The 17722-nt window shown below is 35.4% G+C and overlaps 1 protein-coding gene across 13 annotated transcripts in view; it reads right to left on the bottom strand.

Moving 5' to 3' along the window:
- Positions 1-2404: 2404 nt before the first annotated feature.
- The window catches only part of LOC119636085 (kinase D-interacting substrate of 220 kDa B), a 52726-nt gene continuing 37408 nt past the window's right edge, over positions 2405-17722 (bottom strand). For 4 of the 13 annotated variants that reach the window (XM_038031211.1, XM_038031210.1, XM_038031208.1 and 1 more), the window contains exons 2-12: positions 17142-17276; positions 16879-17076; positions 14849-16807; positions 14146-14794; positions 13924-14089; positions 13687-13865; positions 13385-13626; positions 12761-12931; positions 12475-12699; positions 11766-11795; positions 8430-9625 (exon numbers count right to left, since the gene is read on the bottom strand). In XM_038031211.1, the coding sequence (XP_037887139.1) occupies positions 8903-9625; positions 11766-11795; positions 12475-12699; positions 12761-12931; positions 13385-13626; positions 13687-13865; positions 13924-14089; positions 14146-14794; positions 14849-16807; positions 16879-17076; positions 17142-17252 (4653 nt within the window). In that variant the 5' untranslated portion in view covers positions 17253-17276 and the 3' untranslated portion in view covers positions 8430-8902. Of the gene's footprint in view, positions 2653-2701; positions 2987-8429; positions 9626-11765; positions 11796-12474; positions 12700-12760; positions 12932-13384; positions 13627-13686; positions 13866-13923; positions 14090-14145; positions 14795-14848; positions 16808-16878; positions 17077-17141; positions 17277-17722 lie in introns of those variants that run through there. The other 9 variants (XM_038031209.1, XM_038031204.1, XM_038031215.1 and 6 more) reach the window with 6 other exon arrangements.

Here is a 17722-nt window from a genome sequence, read left to right as displayed (position 1 = left end):
GAAAAAGAGTGATAAGAACATAGCTTGTAGAAAGGGGGCGGGGGGAAAAATGGATTTCTTCTCTAATCAAATAATAACAATAATAATGACAAAGGAAATGTATTGAGTTGAGGATGAATTTTATACACCCTACATTACTTGCGCTACAAGGTATATAAAGGTTATATATTAAGGTTATGAGAGTTTAAGACAGAGCCACTTTTTATTATACCCATTTTGTCTGTCCGTCTGTCCTTCCGACTGTCTGCGAATTTTTGTGACCAACGTATTATTTGAGATACTTTGAGTACATTTACATACTTGAGTACATTTCCTGAACTAATAAACGTCATCTCGGGTGCTCTTGAAGCCTTGGCACGAAATAGAATTTTATATCACTTAATATCTTACCTAAAGGTTAGCAATTTCAATGTGCTTTTATGCGCGCTACAAACAGCCTTCCACATGCGGTGACTTGTAGGTGTTGCAATTTTTATGTAGATGTTGTCACTTATGATGTCTCTATGAACTATCTAAAAAATATTTTATCTTTATCGGATAGAATCACCAACACGACAGATAAGCAAATTACCACGAACAGCATCTGGTTTTGCAGAGCCAAAAATTATGATAACATTCAAATACAAATTCAAAACAAAAAGTGTTTTACCGTTAGTGTTAGTTGGTGAAATATGTTCATTAGCTTGAAAAAAATGATGCTTTGTTTACTTTTTTCCTCTTCTTTTTGTTTACTTCTTTTCTTTAGTTTAACAGATTTTTTGGAGTGTTTTTGGCAGAATGACCGGGTTTTTCAATACATTGGTCGTTTTAGCAGAAAATGGCCGGTTTTTTGAACGGATTGATGGGTTAACAGAAAATGGCCGGTTTTATGAACGGATTGGTGGTTAACACAAAATGGTCGGTCTTTTGAGAGATTGGTCGTTTTAACAGAAAATGACCGGTTTTTTTAACAGGTTGTTTTAACAGAAATTGACCGGTTTTTTTGACAGGTTGTTTTAACAGAAAATGGCCGACTGTTTATAGTGTTCAATAGCATCAATTGTATTCGCACTATGATTTCAAACGATTCACATGATTTCATCGGATATATTAAATATATATAATTGATTTGGTTGCGGAGAATACTATACCATTGTACGTAATAACCACAATTTGAAAGCGAAAAATTTGAGAAACAGAAACGTCTACCACAAATCAATATTGATCTATGCAAAACCCGCTCAACCATAGAACAAACTACTTTGTTATTCTTACAAAATGAAAAAATTAATTAAATTAATTTCGCTCATTTCGATGTAATCGATGAATAAGACTTCTGAAACCACGCAACGCGCAATGTAAACCGTAAACGGATAAACAATTGTAGTACGTCACGGCTCATCATAATATATCCTACATCACTTCGGCCTTTCAAAATAAGGCCTTCTGTTGAGAGTGGTTGAAAACGTGGCCAATTTCAACAGCGTTCGTTCTTGGGCCAATAACATGCCATTATAGCACATTCGCTCTGTAAAAGGAAACCAGACGGATGGACGGACAAGCTTAGATCGTTTCAGAAAGTTATACTAAATTCATCGGTATAATAAAAGTTGAGCCTATCTCAACTCCTTTTGGATGTTGCATACATCCGCACAAGCTTAATATATGCTTACATCACAGGTGTTAGATACGTTCGCCCAAGCTTTACCACAAGCGGTGCAGGGTATGAAGAGAAGGTCAGACAATATTTCAATAATGATTCCCCTCATCGAACTTCGCTTTTAGTAAATAAAACGATTTGTTTTGGCCCAGGGACGAACGGTGTTGAAAATGTTTGGGATCACTTCCCATTTGGTTGTATGGATAACTGTGTTAAGCGAAGTTAAGTAGGGTATTTTATGGTGAACCGAGGTCGAGGTAATTTTTTTTAAAATTTTATTACATAACTTTTTTAATAAATAATTTTATTATTAACAATACAATATTTAGAGGCAACAACACTACTCTTGTGTTATAATTTGTTTAATTATTTTAATAATTTTCTTGTTGCAATTATTGTTCCTAACAAAGCTCAAATTGTTTGTACATATACTAATGTATATATATGCTATGCTTTATATATAAGTACTATACAGAAATAATTTTGAAAAACATTCAAAAAATATTTTGATTTCAACACTAAGAGAAAAAAATTTAAACATTTTCTTCTGAATACAAGTACAATAATGTAGTAATAAAAGTAAAGGACAAATGAAAATTTCGAATAATTAATATAATAATAATAATATAATGTTTGTAAATTTGTAAACTTTTCCTACTTATCCTTGCGGTAATAAACACATTTAAATTTTTTTTAATTTTTTTTTTTTTTTTTTGGTTTTTTCCTTTTTTGATACTAAACTATTTAAATAAAAGTATATCGCAGATTCTTTAGATCATATCCTTTGCTATTCGAGCAGTAGTGTCATTTATGCACCGTGAATACTAATGGCGCCGACTCATCTTCCTGTAATTGTTCAAGTAATGTGGTACGATTTATATTGGATTTTTGTACGGTTGAATGTTGCGGTGCCTGCGATTCCATATCATCGTAATCAACCGAAGATGAACGCACTAATTTGAATTGTGAGTGTCCCTCAGATTTGGTAATAACCAAGGAAGCAGGTCGAGCTCCTACATCACATAATATCAGTTCAGTCTATATCATGAATCTTGTACTTACCAAACATGAATTTACCTGTTGGTGGTTTGCCGATACGTTTCCTATTGCCGCTTATCGAATTTCCCGTATCGGTATATTTCTCCGATATATATTCTACATTGGATGTAGCTTTTACGCTATTATTGCTACTACTGCTGTTCGTTGGTATATGCTTAATGGAAACTCTTTTATCGCTTTTAATACTGCCTTGCTGTTTAAGAATTGAATCACGATGTGCTTGTATCGGTGACGGTGGTGGTAATAAATTTGTACTAATTAATGTCGAGGTTCCCTGTATTTCCTCATCTGCAAATAAACGAAAACAAGTCTACAAATCAGTATAAAAGCAAAGCGAAAAAAATATAAAATATTACTTAAGATTTGGTTTTCGAATAAACAACAGAGGCAGCAAATAATGAATGGCACACATACGGAAATGTATTGCATTAGCCAGGACCATCAGGACCATTGTTCAAAAGTGTTTTTGAAGATGTCATTGTAGATGTATACCCTAACTTTCTGTCTGATATCTGCTATAAATTGTAACTTAGGATTTTGTTAATTGTTGCATTTGAATTCGGGGAAGGCTCACCAACATTTCTTAGGCAAGATTATGTAGCCACAAAGTCACACCGATTTAAAGCCTTTTCCTTACTGTTACAGCCTTACTATATCTCCCTTCCATCCTTTTCTACCTACAATTCTTCTAGACCACCGTCGTTGCTGTCCGTACAGTGGGCGTTCCCTGACTGGCTGGTCACATACAAAAGAAAAAGAATCCAATATACAAATCGAATTCGGGCTGTTTCATATCGCTGTTCGGGCTGTTTCGGGCTATCATATTTTGCTCAGGCTTTGAACAATTATTGATCTAAGGATCGACATTTGTTGCAGAAGGGAAATCGAATTTCTTGTTTTTTTTTGCAATGGATTGCTTCGTTTCCTTTAGGTAACTACGATGTATGTTAACTAATGACGACGATTTTCACTCCCACATTCTTTGCAGTCGAAGCTTGCCCACTTTCAATTTCCCAAATGAATTGTTCCACTGAATTGACTGAATTAAGTCGATTCTATTTGATTGATAACTACATTCCGACTGCAAATGCAAAGACTATAAGAGTATTACCCTCCCATGTTCTGATCGTGTGTTTAAAAATAGTTCTTTTTATGAGGAATTTCTGCAATAAAGTGAAAGCTTCGAAAATAATAACTGCCTTTTCCAGTCTGATCAACGATTTATAAACGGTATCTTTGAAATACAAAATAAGAACTGGCCAGGTGCGACTATCAAGTTCGTGTTCGCGGGTTCAAAAAACTTTACTTTACTTGTAATTATCGCGAGTGCTCCTTTGGTGACCGCATAACTCTAACCAAGCGGGGACACACACACTAGGCTATAGCCATCACCTCGATATATCTCTCGCTCGTCAATTGTTGCCGAGAGCCAGCGTGTTACACGAATAGGACACTTCCCCTAAGTGATTGGTTATACTAGCGAAAAAGAAAAAGAAGCAAAGAGAGTTTGCTCTTCCTCTAGAGCACAAGAGATGTTTTTTAGAAAACTGTTGCCAACATAAATAACAAATGGAAATATCTCTTTGTATGGAAAAATTCAGTTAACTCCCTAATCAACAATTTTTGTTCTAGAAAGTTTTATTGAAAACTCCACTGTATATGAGTTTGGAACCTGCGACCATTGACCTGGCAGTCGAGATTCTTTGCCTAATCAGCCACTCAGGAAAAAAAGAAAAAAATCAAAGAAACATGGACTGAAATATACCCCGAGTCAAAGAAAAAGACGGAACCACGAAACTCTTAACTTTTTTTTTCAATTACAGGCTTTTCTGCGCTTATGCCCACGTAGACAGTAGTCTCAATATTCCAATGTGCATGGAAACAAAACTGAATTATCATTATTTATTAAAATTTTCGCATGTTTTTAGACTTTGTTTTCTCTTTTTCCTAATGGCTATGTTAGTATTTGCAGACCATTGGGTACCAGTTACATAAACTCCGTCTTCATCAAATGTAAAAGTTATTTCATTTCGGCCGGTGGAATTATGTTCAAAAACAGAAAGTTCGTGAAAATGTCAACGGAAGTAAAAGTTGCCTCAATCAGAAACCTCAACAGAATCTCATTACTCAGAAATACATTACTCTGACAGCGTTCGAGGCAAATTTCAATAGCTATAAAGAAGTCCTGCTGTATTACCAGATATGTATTGGAATTTTCCAATGATTTTCACTGTTTTTTATCCACTTTTCCGTTTTTATGTTTCATCTAGAGACTTTTAGATTTAGATCCAACCTTTTACTATAGCTAGAGTTTCAAAAACCGATGCCTCATGCTAACAAGGAGCAAAAAAAAGGACCCTACATTAAACACAGAAAGGCAAAGTATACCCCGTCCCACATAATTGGTCCTACAAGTGTTATGAATCTTTGAAGAGAATGACATAACAATTGGTTAACTTAACCGCTTTATGACGTCGTTACATTGCCAAGCCACGATCGTTTACATAACAGCCTAATATCAAGGATAATATTTAGAATCATCCACAATAACCACCATTTCCGACAGAACCTTAACTGAAGGGTAATTTTTCATTCGTCCCTTTTTGCTATCACAGTCGCTCTAATGTAAGGTTAGTTCGCTCAATTACTTCTTGCAAGACACATTCCATCCTTTGAAGGGTAAATAAATTTATTCTGCGACTCCCCAGGGGCATTGTAATAAATTCAAATTATTCGGATTATATATCCAATTCTCTCAACCTTCAACCCCTGCGTAAGACTACAGGCTATTTCAAGGCCATCCAGCACCACTTTCTATACAAGGAATACAAAAGTTTAATAATTTCAAAGAAGTACATTCTATAGCCTACATCACTTGTTGTATAAGGGTGTATTAAAGTTGCGCAACAACCAGGCGGGCTTGAGATAGATCCAATTTTCATTATACCAATCAATCCAGATTCGTGTGCTGAATCGATTTACGCTTGTCCGTCCGTCCGTCTGTCTGCTTGTGTTTAGCCTATCGACGCAATTTTTCAGATATTTAGATAAAATTCGATACACTTGCTTGGTTTGGTTCAAGGTGGGCCCACTTTTTCAACCATTTCCATATTTATTATATTATTTATATATTACTTGTTAAAACTACAAAACAGAGACCCAACTAGTGGCAGAACTTTTCATGGACAATTAATAATCACGCGTACCGCATGCATGTATCGCTTTCGGTCAAATATTATTTTGTAAATTTTAATTTAAAAAACCGAGCTTGGAATATAAATGAGTCTTAGTGTGAACTGGGACACCTCTAAGGGGAACATATCAATAAAAGTTGCTATGACGTATCTACGTTAATGTTCATATATTTTCCTCACAGAAGTCAAATATGAAGGCGAAGTTTCTTCAGTTTCCTTTTAACAAAATTTCAGCTACAAATTTGATCAAGTAATAATGTCGGAGAAAAACTGTTTTGAAAATATATCAAAATATATTATATATGAAAAATAAAACCTTTCGAGAAAATTCAATGTTCTCTTCATCATTTTAATGTAATCTTGGATAGAATTATAAGAATTGCTACAGTTTTGCGCTAATATATGAAAAAAAGTGGACAGACGACCATTTTTTAAAATTGATTGCCACTCCTACTAAGTGGGGCTAAATTTCCGGTATGTGGATTCTCTTAATGGCGGCCAAGTAAAAGCACTATAACGCGCCACCGCCCACCATTAAATACCCTAAAACGCTTCGCTTAACATAGTTATTTATATAATGACTTTTTATTTCAACCCAAACAGGCGCACCGACAAACTGAATTAGTCGGTAAAATAAGTGGATGTATATCAAGTCTTTCTGGACTTTGCAAACATCCGCGCAAACTTAATGTACTCTTAGATCATAAGCAGTGTAGGGTATAAAAACACATACAAAGAAGACCGTTGACTATGATCTCCAGTTCCTTCAACTACCTATGATTTCACTTATATGTGTTATATGATAAGATATAGGTTTACGATGCTTACGGTGATATATACGAGAAATACTAGGAAATATATGATGGATATTGGGCGCCGACTTAAAAATATTTTGCAATTAAACAATGTACTTGAAGCTTGGCTTAGGGGTGGGAGCGGAAGGAGGTAGAACAATGTCCGCTAGTGAAGACATTCCCAGCATTGCTATGTGAGAGCAAATTCAATAATTTGATATTTAAACGTAGCTGTCCGGACTCGATGACATCAAGGGTCGACCCATGCCTGGCTTAGATCGAGTTAGACTACGTTTTCGCCGTTCCTGTGATTAGAGGGAAGGATATATCTATCCGCTTATCTATTGTTACATTTTCGCGAGTCGATTCCACAGATTAACTTAGAAAATATGAACAACGTTGCCCATACACCACAAACGGAAAGTGCGAGAAATTTCATTAAATTTATGTTAATAACTTATGACAGAAAAAAGAAAAATCTCAAAATAGATTCGAATGATCCACTGACATGCCCACTGTTAAAAAGCGAAAACATTACTATTATCATATGGTTTTCTAAAGTGAACAAGATTCGCCTTTGCTTACATTACTAATGCCAAGGAACTGTTAATCAACATAACATAACATACATTGAGTCATCAAGTAAAGTAACAACAGTTGTACGCAACAAAAACAATAACATAAAAAGCATTAACATAAATAAAGATTAAACATTTAAAGTTAATAACGTATATAATGTAATATAAGAAATAAGTATAAAGAGCGGTTACATAGAGAAGCAAATAAATGTAAACGAGTTTTTTTTTTTTTTGAAAATGTAAGGGGAGGAAAAACACATGCGTATTATAATGGACCGTTACCGAAAAAGCTTGAAAAGTCAAAAAACAAATGCGATGACAACCACACACATGATATACACGCACACGCATACGTAGTGAAAATGCCATATAATTATGTATTTTTGCTTGCAATAACTTAATATTTATTTTAATAGAATTTTCTTACACTTTTGTTCGTATTAATCGTTAATGTTAAAAAACACGAAAAAAAAAAAATTGCATTTCACTTTTTTTCTTGTATATATGTTATATTCATTTTAAAATCTAAACTTTATTGATTATAAGTACACTGTATATTATTAATTAATACTTGCGTTTTTAAGCGTCACACATGCATATAATATAAACTTGTTATCTTTCTACAACATACACTTATTAGGTAAGTATGTATGTAAGCATTTAGTTATATAAGTATATGTTCGGTATATTCAATATCCTAAATAGTTTCCTAATCTACAGAAATATTCTGAAACAATTCTACAAAACCGAGAAGTATTATATCTTATTAAATACTTAAAGACTATAAGAAGAAAGAAAAAGATAAATAAATAATGTTAGACAAGATTTGAATATTATTTGAAAAGAAAGAAGAAATGCTAAAATAATTTGATGGCTCGTGTAACAAGAAAAAGAAAGGAAGCAATGTTTATTATATATTAAAGTGAGAAATAATTGATAATATAACTCAAGCCGTGGTGTGTGTTATTCAACAAAGTTCTCAGCATTAACAAATTTCCAGGATTGTTTTAAAAGTGTTTTTGAATAAATTTTTTATATTTTTGTTTTCTTTTTTTTTTTTTTCATTAGTGATAAAAATAAAAACCCAGGTTTTTTTTTTTTTTTTTTTTTTTTTTTTTTTTTTTTTTGGAATGTGTGCAGCAAAGCAAAAATTATCATGTGTTCAACATCAATATATTAATATAAAAAAAAAAAAAAAAAAAAACATTGTGTACATATGTATGTTTAACATTGACGAACGTTAGTAGTCATTTTGGAATATCCTTTCCATGTGTACATATGGTAAGTAATTGTTAAGTATAAAATCAGTCAAAATATTTCTTCCGTTATTTTGTATTATACACTGTATAAAATAAACCATATACATATATGTGTATGGCATAGATTGCTTTAAGAACGAGTAATTTGTTACTAAACTAGATTTACGTTTATCGATTATAATCCTATATATACGAGCAATAGTACCGTCGGTCGGATAAAAGCCTGTCTATCATTTGCTTCGCTACTTACGTACCTGTTTATATGTACATCTCTTCCTAACATTTGTAAAGATATGTTGAATTCTCATTTCTGTTCTCAAATTGTTATTGTTACACACTATCACAATTGAAACCAGCCCTTACCGACCCAATTCCAATCCTATAATTTTGTATCATCTATCGTTGGCGAGTTATGATCATCACCGTTTGTATTCGGTATAACAACAACGGCAGGTGGTGATAAATTCTTATTGGTGGGAGATCGTATCTGTGGCGTTAGGGGAGCACACAACAACTCATCGCCTACTGAATGATGTCGCTGTTGTATACCATTGCCATAACGAATGGCTGACGTGCTTAAAGCATGATTAGACGTTGATAAAGCTTGCAGACCCCCCTCCTCAATTAGGCTGTGGCGTAAATTTGCCGCCCCGTGTTGGTTACCGGCCAGCCCATTACCCAAGAACAAAACCCCGCTCAGATTTTGTAAGGAGTGCGAGCTAATTGTACGATGGTAATCTGTGGGTGTTAAAGATTTTCTTGATGTCTTTGTTGTTGGTGTTGTTGTTGTGTAATTTGTTAACGTGTTTTTGTTATTGATATTATTAGAGTTAACAACATTATTAACACTAGGATTGTTGTAATTATTGGTAGTGGCGTATGTTGGTGAGAGACTGTTATTAATTTTAAGCTCATCGGATGGTGAACCAAATTCCGATGATTCACGTATGGGTGCTAAATGCAGCTGAGCAGCTGCCGCCGCTATCATCTCACCTGTGGGCAAGCCCGAAGGACTAGGTCTTTCACTGCTGGCCACATCTTCAAATGCGTCCTCATTTAAAGTTTGCAAAGCACCGCATATCATCTGCTCTTCTAAGGTAACCTGAAAGTAAACATTCACCCGAAAAATTACAAAAGTTTTGCAAGCAAAATTTTTTATTTACATTAATAGAAATAAAAAAAGGGAAGCAATTCTCAAAAGAAGCCAAATTTGCAATTTTCATAAAAATTGTTTTTTTTGTTTTTGTTATTGAAAACTACAACATTAAGGTTATTATGATGTGATTAAGTATTAAATAGTTTACATTTACTTATCCAAAATATACTTTTACTATAAAAAAAAAAAAAAAAAACAAATCAGAGTTTTGCAAAAATTTGCTATATCACAACATCTACGTAAAAACACATTTACACACTCAAAGAAAAAATTATTAGGATTTCTTTCAATAAAAAAAACAAATGAAATTCTATTTGAATAAATTTAAAAGGGATTCGGTGAGTTCTATTTTAAAAAAATTTAACAAATAAAGCAATAACATCATTATAGCCTAGCAAGGCTGATCAAGGCCACTTCGCCTAATAGAGTTCCTCGTTTATTTTCGTGAAAAAATACCAAAAGTTATTCTTTGTTGCCTTGTTAAGAAATATTTTTCATGCAAGCCTCCCCGCTTCTATGCGGGGCGTGATCAAAATATGAACTGAAGCCGCCCAAATTTAGCAAAGTTCATAACCTTGTCAGGGATCATATCGTTCTTCCTCTACTTTCGTCAGACGGTGCAAACTCAGGCTTTATAGCCATTTAAGGGCTTACTTCTTGGGAAATTTAAACGCGATCTACTTGTCCCAAATTTGGTATATATAAATCGCAGACAACATTTGTTCCCTTTCTCCTACGAAAGGCCCTTCCGCAAGAATTTTGGATTTCCTAAATACAGAAACACCTTTATTGTAGATTGATTCGAATTATCCTCATCCCTTTGCCTATGCGGTTGTTGAAAGTTGGCCTTTAATCTCATGTCTTTGTTTAGAAAATGAAAACAGAACTTCAATTTATTTGCTTATACCTCTCATTAGGTCAATGTTGAAAGTGAATTGAATTGAGCCATGCGTCCTCCCACGCGTGGCAACCTGCAATTCTTCTTTTTTTAGTTTCATTATCTCTTACTTGGGAAGGTTAAACTTTACTCATGCATTTTAGATATTTTCGGTTATCTACAAGGTGTTACCAAATTGCATAAAAATATGATGTAAAGTATGCACTACGAAATAAAAGGTATACGATACAATGTGCGGTGTATGTCGAGTGAATTGGTGGCTTCAACTAATGGGTGATATTAAAAAGTCCGCAGCCAAGCGGCTAGATGGCCGTGGTAGATCGAAAATCGGTCTTCCTTTTTCATCGATTGATTGATTGATTGGGCACAAAAACATTTTCTCAAAGTAAGCAATCGGTACAATGAACAAGGATTGATCACTTGATATATGTAATAAATTTTATAGTGATATCTAAAAAAAAAATTATTCTGGGAAAACAAATGCCCCCTATTGTTGCGTAACACGGTGGCGATCAGAAAAATGTGGAAGAAGAGAGAAAGGGGTAAGGAGGCTGTGACCGTAGCTAGTATGTACTCAATCGCATCGTATCAAAGTGAACTCTACCGCGAACATTGGCTTGGTACTCGTGATTTTCACCTACTCGGCCACTCGGCAGATAAGTAAGGAAAATAGTCGAAACGCCACGCATTAACGATCCACAAATAACATTTGCTATTGTTTGTCGTTTCGCTGTAAAAATATGTAATAGAGTAAGATCGAGTCATATATTTATTTTTACTCCTTCAATAAAAACAACTGCATGGTCTTACTATCAAAACTTACTCAATGATGTTCTTTATATATGTATTTGCGGTAAAGAAAATTAAAGAGCTTTTATTTTGAAAACCTTGGATTGTGAGTGCTCTTAAAAAATTGTAAACGCAAGGACGTGCAGAGAAAAAAAGTAGAATTAATATATTATAGACAGACATATAAAGGCTTTAAATAAGAATGTCGGCACATTCCGAAAATGTTAATATGTTCGATATTAAAATAGGTTACATCCAAATTAGCATTAAAAGCCTACAAGGAATTCAAATTTTCTTTGAGTGTATTTCATATCATCAACATTAAAATAAAACAACATCAAAGGTTTCTAATTGGAAAAGAAAAACAAGATTTTCTTACGTCGATTATTTCATTATTACCTGGAGAAAATCATAATCATGGACTTTTGACTGCATTTATATATTTTTTTTTTTTTCATACAATAAAAATGTAGAAAACATAAAAAATAATTTAGCAAATTTGTTTTTTTCGAAAAAGGATAAAATTGTGAAACAAAATATATTAAATTTTTTTTTTTTTTTTGATTACATGTGTTTAAATGCAAGATATTTCCATGTTGTAAAAAATCAAAAATTTTCGCCTTAACCCAGTCGAGCGTGTCTTGATCTGTAACCACTTTTATATCTGACTAGTATCAGTGTTTTTTCAAGATCTTTCTACAATTTAAAAAACAGACGCACTTTACGAAAATGGATTTAATTTGCGTCTGATGACACAAGTGTGCTTATGCTTGAGGCATGTCAAAAGTATGAAATTTGCACAAAAAACAAAATACTTTGCTATATACTTAGGAAGTATTTCTCCTCGAAATTATATTTACTATAAACAAAAAGTAAAAAAAATTAAGTAAGATAATTGAATTAATTCATCTATACTCTGTTGTGTTGTGCAATTCAAACTTTGCTTATGCTTATATTAAAGCGATTCCTAAGTGATTACAGTTTTCTTTTCAGCTAAAAAAAATGATAATAATGACAAGAGACAATCCAATATATGCCGCAAATAACAATGATTTCTACAAAATGTATCTTTAAAAAGTGCACATACGTGCAATATATATATATGTACCTGCTTTTCCATGTGTGCTGAGCCTTTTCTTGTATGCGTTGGATTAACTGATAAATTGTGATTGTCATGGGTATCTTTGGTAGTGGCGGTGGAGACGTTTGTGGTGGTGGCTGTATCAACTATGGCGGGAGTCATTTTCGCTTTTCGCTGACTTTTCTCATAATCACGCAACGTATTTATAAGTAATCGAAACAACTCCCAATGACCAAAGCTTAACTGTAACACCTGTCGGGAATGAACAATGTTTCAACATAAACTGGTTATAAAAATTGCTTAAACTTCTTACCTGTTTTAAGTCATTAAGTTCGCAATATTTTAAGACACGACCGCTAATAGAATTTTCACGTAATAAAGGAGCTAATTTTGGCAGAGCAGGTTTAAGATCATCTATTCGTTCGATGAGACTAATAACACCTTCTACCGTTAAATCATTAAGTTTCGCTTCTAATATGTCGCCCTAGAAGAAAGTGGAATTTTGAAAAGATTATCAACAAACTAATAATTTAGTAAACATAAAAACAATATTTTTTAAAATTTTATATCACAAATGGATGGTAAGGAGATAAGAATATTGAGTTTTACAGTTTCCGTGCCTGCCCGACATATTAAGTTTAAGCCACGTTAGCTAACTTTTCATGAGGTGAAATAAGTAATCCGCGTTATGATGGAAACTTATAATCATTTCACTTTTTGCGTTAGTTTTACATATCTGCTACATCGGGAAGCCTTTAATCAATCATTGATTTGTACTTATTAGCTAACTTTAGTTGACTCCAACTTTCATCTGAGTTTTGAGTTTTTATTGGGTTTTCCACTTCCATCCAAACCATTTTCGAGTACTCTCTACTTTTGGTCATCGTATCACGGTCAACTATTAAAAAGAAATCTTAAACAAAGTACTCTACTTTACCCCAAACGATTCAGCAGGAGAACTTAGCAGAGGTGTCACGGCAACTTCGTTACTAGAGGTTAGATTACGCTGCCGCAGCTCTTGTATGTGATAATCATTATGCAGGATTTGGTACGGAGGGTAACCTCCCATAGGCGAAGGCACATAGGTGGTAGGTGTGGGTGGTATTCGCATAGTAGCTTGAACACTAGGACGATTTTGTAAAACCATAGAGCCTTCATCTTCAATGGACTGTTGATCTTCTATTTTATATAATCAAATACAATTAATTGTAAATTGGTGTAAACGTGACTTTCACCGACCTTTTAATACTTTTCTTAAATATGGATCTAAATTAATTGTAAATGGAAGAAATATGCGTAAGTCGGCCACCAATAAGTCAGATTTATGAAGTTGAAGAAAAGCATCCAATTTACGTTCATCACGATCTAGCTCCAATAAAGGTGCAGCCTCACGCAAGCACACTAACTTAGGTCGTACCCTGGAAGTGTCAAAGCAGTTTTCAATGTTTTATTAGGATGTCAATTAGTGGGACTTACTTCTCGTAAACTGTTTGTAGCGGAACTAAATCATCAAATGCTTCCATATACTGATCATGATGTAAAACAATCATACTTGCCCTCAAAGGCCATTGTTCGGTTAAATTAATCCAGGAACTTAAACGATACCAACTAAAATCTATTTGGAATGCTTTAAGTAAACGCACTGCAACCAATAGAAAATCAATAGTAAATTTTCTTAGACGTTCCCTTCTCAATTACCTGTTATGTAGATGACGTTCATTAAACGTCTCATACTGCGTGGATTAACATCACTGAAGTAATCATCAGTTAATACAATTTTAGATAAATCTAAAACCCCTTGAGGGTTTTGTCCCAATCGATGTAAATTTGAACCTATCGAACTGGCTACCGATTCAGACATACGCAATTTCTTACCACTACCGCCTCCACCACGATTCGTATGAGGAGGATTCCTTAATTTTTCTTGGCTGGACATTATTTCCGAAGCATTTGATAAACGTCTCGCTGATACTGAATGACCCAAGCCGGGGCCGTCATCACCTTGCAATTCGCTATAATTGCGTTTGAATAGCAAAGCGGTCATTTGAGCCCGTTGCACTTTACGTAGCCCCGAGTTTTGTAAATAAACCGGTAAATGCACTAAATTACGTAAAAAGTCATGACCTCCGATACCGCCTTCGGTAAATAAACGTCTGCTGTTTGCTTCAGCCGCTTTTGCTATAACATGTGGATCGACAGCTATCAATACCACAAAAGGCCGGTTGGGTGACGAGAGCAAAGTTTGAATCGCATTAAGTAACGACAGTATACGTTCAGTATCACAGGAATCCAAAGCGTCTACCACGCCTACCAAACGACTCTGTTGTGTAGTAAAGGCGTCGAGACACTGAAACCGAACGAATATTACGAATTGGTTTTATCTAGGCTTGAAAAGGTTTACCTTTACCATATCCGTCATTAAAGCTACTTCTGCCCCGAGTGCAGTTAATGGAGCACCTTCACTAGAACGTACTGTCCGTTTCAAATGACGACCCTGTGATATAAATAAGGCTCCAAGCGCCTTAGCTAAAACGTGTAAGTTAGTGCAAATTATGGATATTAGCACTACGCAAATCACATAAATGAAGACTAGGATACGTTCTTGCTCCGCAGTAGAAGAATGCATAAAGTAAGCCACCACCAAGGAAATACCCACCATGAAACTGATTAAACCCAATTCGAAAATTATAACTATAGGAATACAACACATGCGCCTCCATCGCCATCCGGCAGTAATTTTAAGAGGTTTGGGACGAAAAGCTCTATATAGTCGCGTCGAAAGCCAACCGTAATGAGTTTCTATAGCTTCAAATAGTGAAGCTAACATATGGGCTACAGCTCCTTCTCCCGTAGGAGAAGCGCTGCTGGCTTCGGCGAAATGAAATCGCACTGGTTTTGCTTGCGTATCAGCTTGGGAACCAGGCGGATGACAGAAAGCCACCTGCAGTATCAGCCTTAAGCGACTAATTCGTTTTGTTATGCCATGGTCTACAGAATAGGCCCAATTTAAATCCATTTGATAATTGCAATAGTGTATGACAGCCAGCAGGAGATAAGTTAAAACTAAAAAACATATGCCCGTCAGCAGTCCCCATAAAACTGACCACGTTGCTAGCCCCACTGTAGTCCCCAATACTAAGGCTACATGAAAGCACACTAAAAATAGTAAGCCACCAGTGCGTATTGGAGGTTCCGCCCATTGGCGTGCAAAATTGGTCATTTCATCACGCAATTTATTGAGGAGAAAGCTCTTGCCACTGCCCCATTTGGCATACAGCCCAACAGTGATGGGTATTGTAAGCGTAGGTTCACTAAGTACATCAGCCAAAGCTGAAGAATACAGCTCATAGCCTAGCATCCCTTCCGAATCTTCGTTAGTGTTTAAACGTCGGGCTCCGAATACTTGACCTAAAATAGTTTTCTGATGAGCGGTGTCAATAACGTAGGGAGTTTCTCCAGCCTTGTTGGCCCTGTAAAGCAATTGGCTATTCTTGGGATTTCTGAGCAGAGCTTCAACAATGGCTTTGGAACGGGCACGCATGGCAATGTGTAAACAGGTATCCCCACGTTTGTCGCTAGCTGCCACTTTGGCTTTACGATCTAATAACATCTGCACCATGTCCAAATTACGATTGCGAACGGCTCTCAGTAACGGGGTATCCCCATCTTTGGTAGCAGCCTCGAGATCGGGATTTGTGTGTATTAATATTTTTACGATTTGTGTATGACCCTTTTCGACAGCGGTGTAAATTGCAGACTTTCGGTCCTTCCCTTGTATATCGACATCGGCGTGTTTTTTAAGCAGAGCCTCAACGACGCCGCGATGACCGCCCTTCACAGCGTGTATAAGTGGAGTATCACCGGCCCGATCTTGTATATTTACATATGCTCCGGCAGCTATTAAGGCGGCAGCGATTTCTTGATAACCTTCACGACTGGCTATTGCTAAGGCGGTTAAACCATCCTTATCCAAAGCATTAACATTTGGTTTCTTTTCCAGTAACGAAGTTACGCAATCGGTATGACCACCCGAGGCGGCCACCAAAAGAGGAGTCCACGAATACATGCCTGCTGTGTCGACATTAGCTCCAGCTTTTAATAATGTATCCACAATTTCTACATTACCCTTGCGACATGCCCACACCAAAGCCGTAGTACCATATTTATCGCCTACATTTACTTTCGCGCCACGACTTATCAACATCTCGACGACTTCTTTGAACCCACGGCCAGCTGCCCAAAGCAAAGGACCCAAATGGTAATTTCCATGAACGTTAACGTCAGCACCTTTGTCTAAAAGGAAACGCACCAATTCGACGTGGCCACGATAAGATGCCCACATCAGAGGTGTCCAACCTCCCTAAAGGAATCAAATGTTTGCGTTACTTTACATCAAAACTTTTAAAAAATAATAAATTTTTATAATTCTACCATATCACGATGTTCAAAGTCCGCACCGTGCTCTATCAACAGTTGAACGATATCGAAATGTCCGGCTTTAGTAGCGCACAAGAGAGCAGTCCAATTATCATTGTCTTCGCCATGCACGTCAGCACCACGTGTCAAAAGTTCACGTACAAAAGGTGTGAGACCGCGACCTGCCACCACCATCAATAACGTGGTACCGTTCTTCGATTCAAATGGAAACGGAATGATGATCAATTAACAATTAAGCACGCTATGAAGAAACTCACCTCATCCCGATCATCTATAGACAAATGACGACTATCTAAGATTGCTCGTAGACCAGATAAATCATTAGAGTCCACATATTGTAGGAGAGCACGATGTCCCAACGAACCCATAGAATCTCCAAGACGGTTGAGACTCTAATACGCAAATGAACCAAAAAAACAAAAAAAAAAAAAGATTTAAGACCAATAAATATAATCTGATCTCTCGGCGACCATGGGTGTGAAGACAAAGGGTCACACACATTTAAAACAATTTTAAGAAGATTTATTCGGTGAACACACATCAATTAATATTACAGTTAACAAAAATCATTCAGAAGACGACTACAGCTATTTGATAAGCCAGACATTTAACGCATTTACAATCTATTTTATTAATGTGCATTTAAATAATGTTTAAACCCAATAAACGCAAAAAAAAAAAAATTTATAAAATTAATAAAAAGATTAGGTGCATAATAATCCGAAAAGTGCAGAAAATTTTCGTAAAGACTAGGGCTGAGAAGGCATCTACTGCGATACGTACTCGTATTGATGGATAAAAACGAAAACATGATCATATTTATTTAAATCTATTAAAT

Source organism: Glossina fuscipes, unplaced genomic scaffold (genome assembly GCF_014805625.2).
Source record: "Glossina fuscipes isolate IAEA_lab_2018 unplaced genomic scaffold, Yale_Gfus_2 27, whole genome shotgun sequence".
NCBI lineage: Eukaryota > Metazoa > Arthropoda > Insecta > Diptera > Glossinidae > Glossina > Glossina fuscipes.
This window is presented reverse-complemented; position numbering and strand designations above follow the sequence as displayed.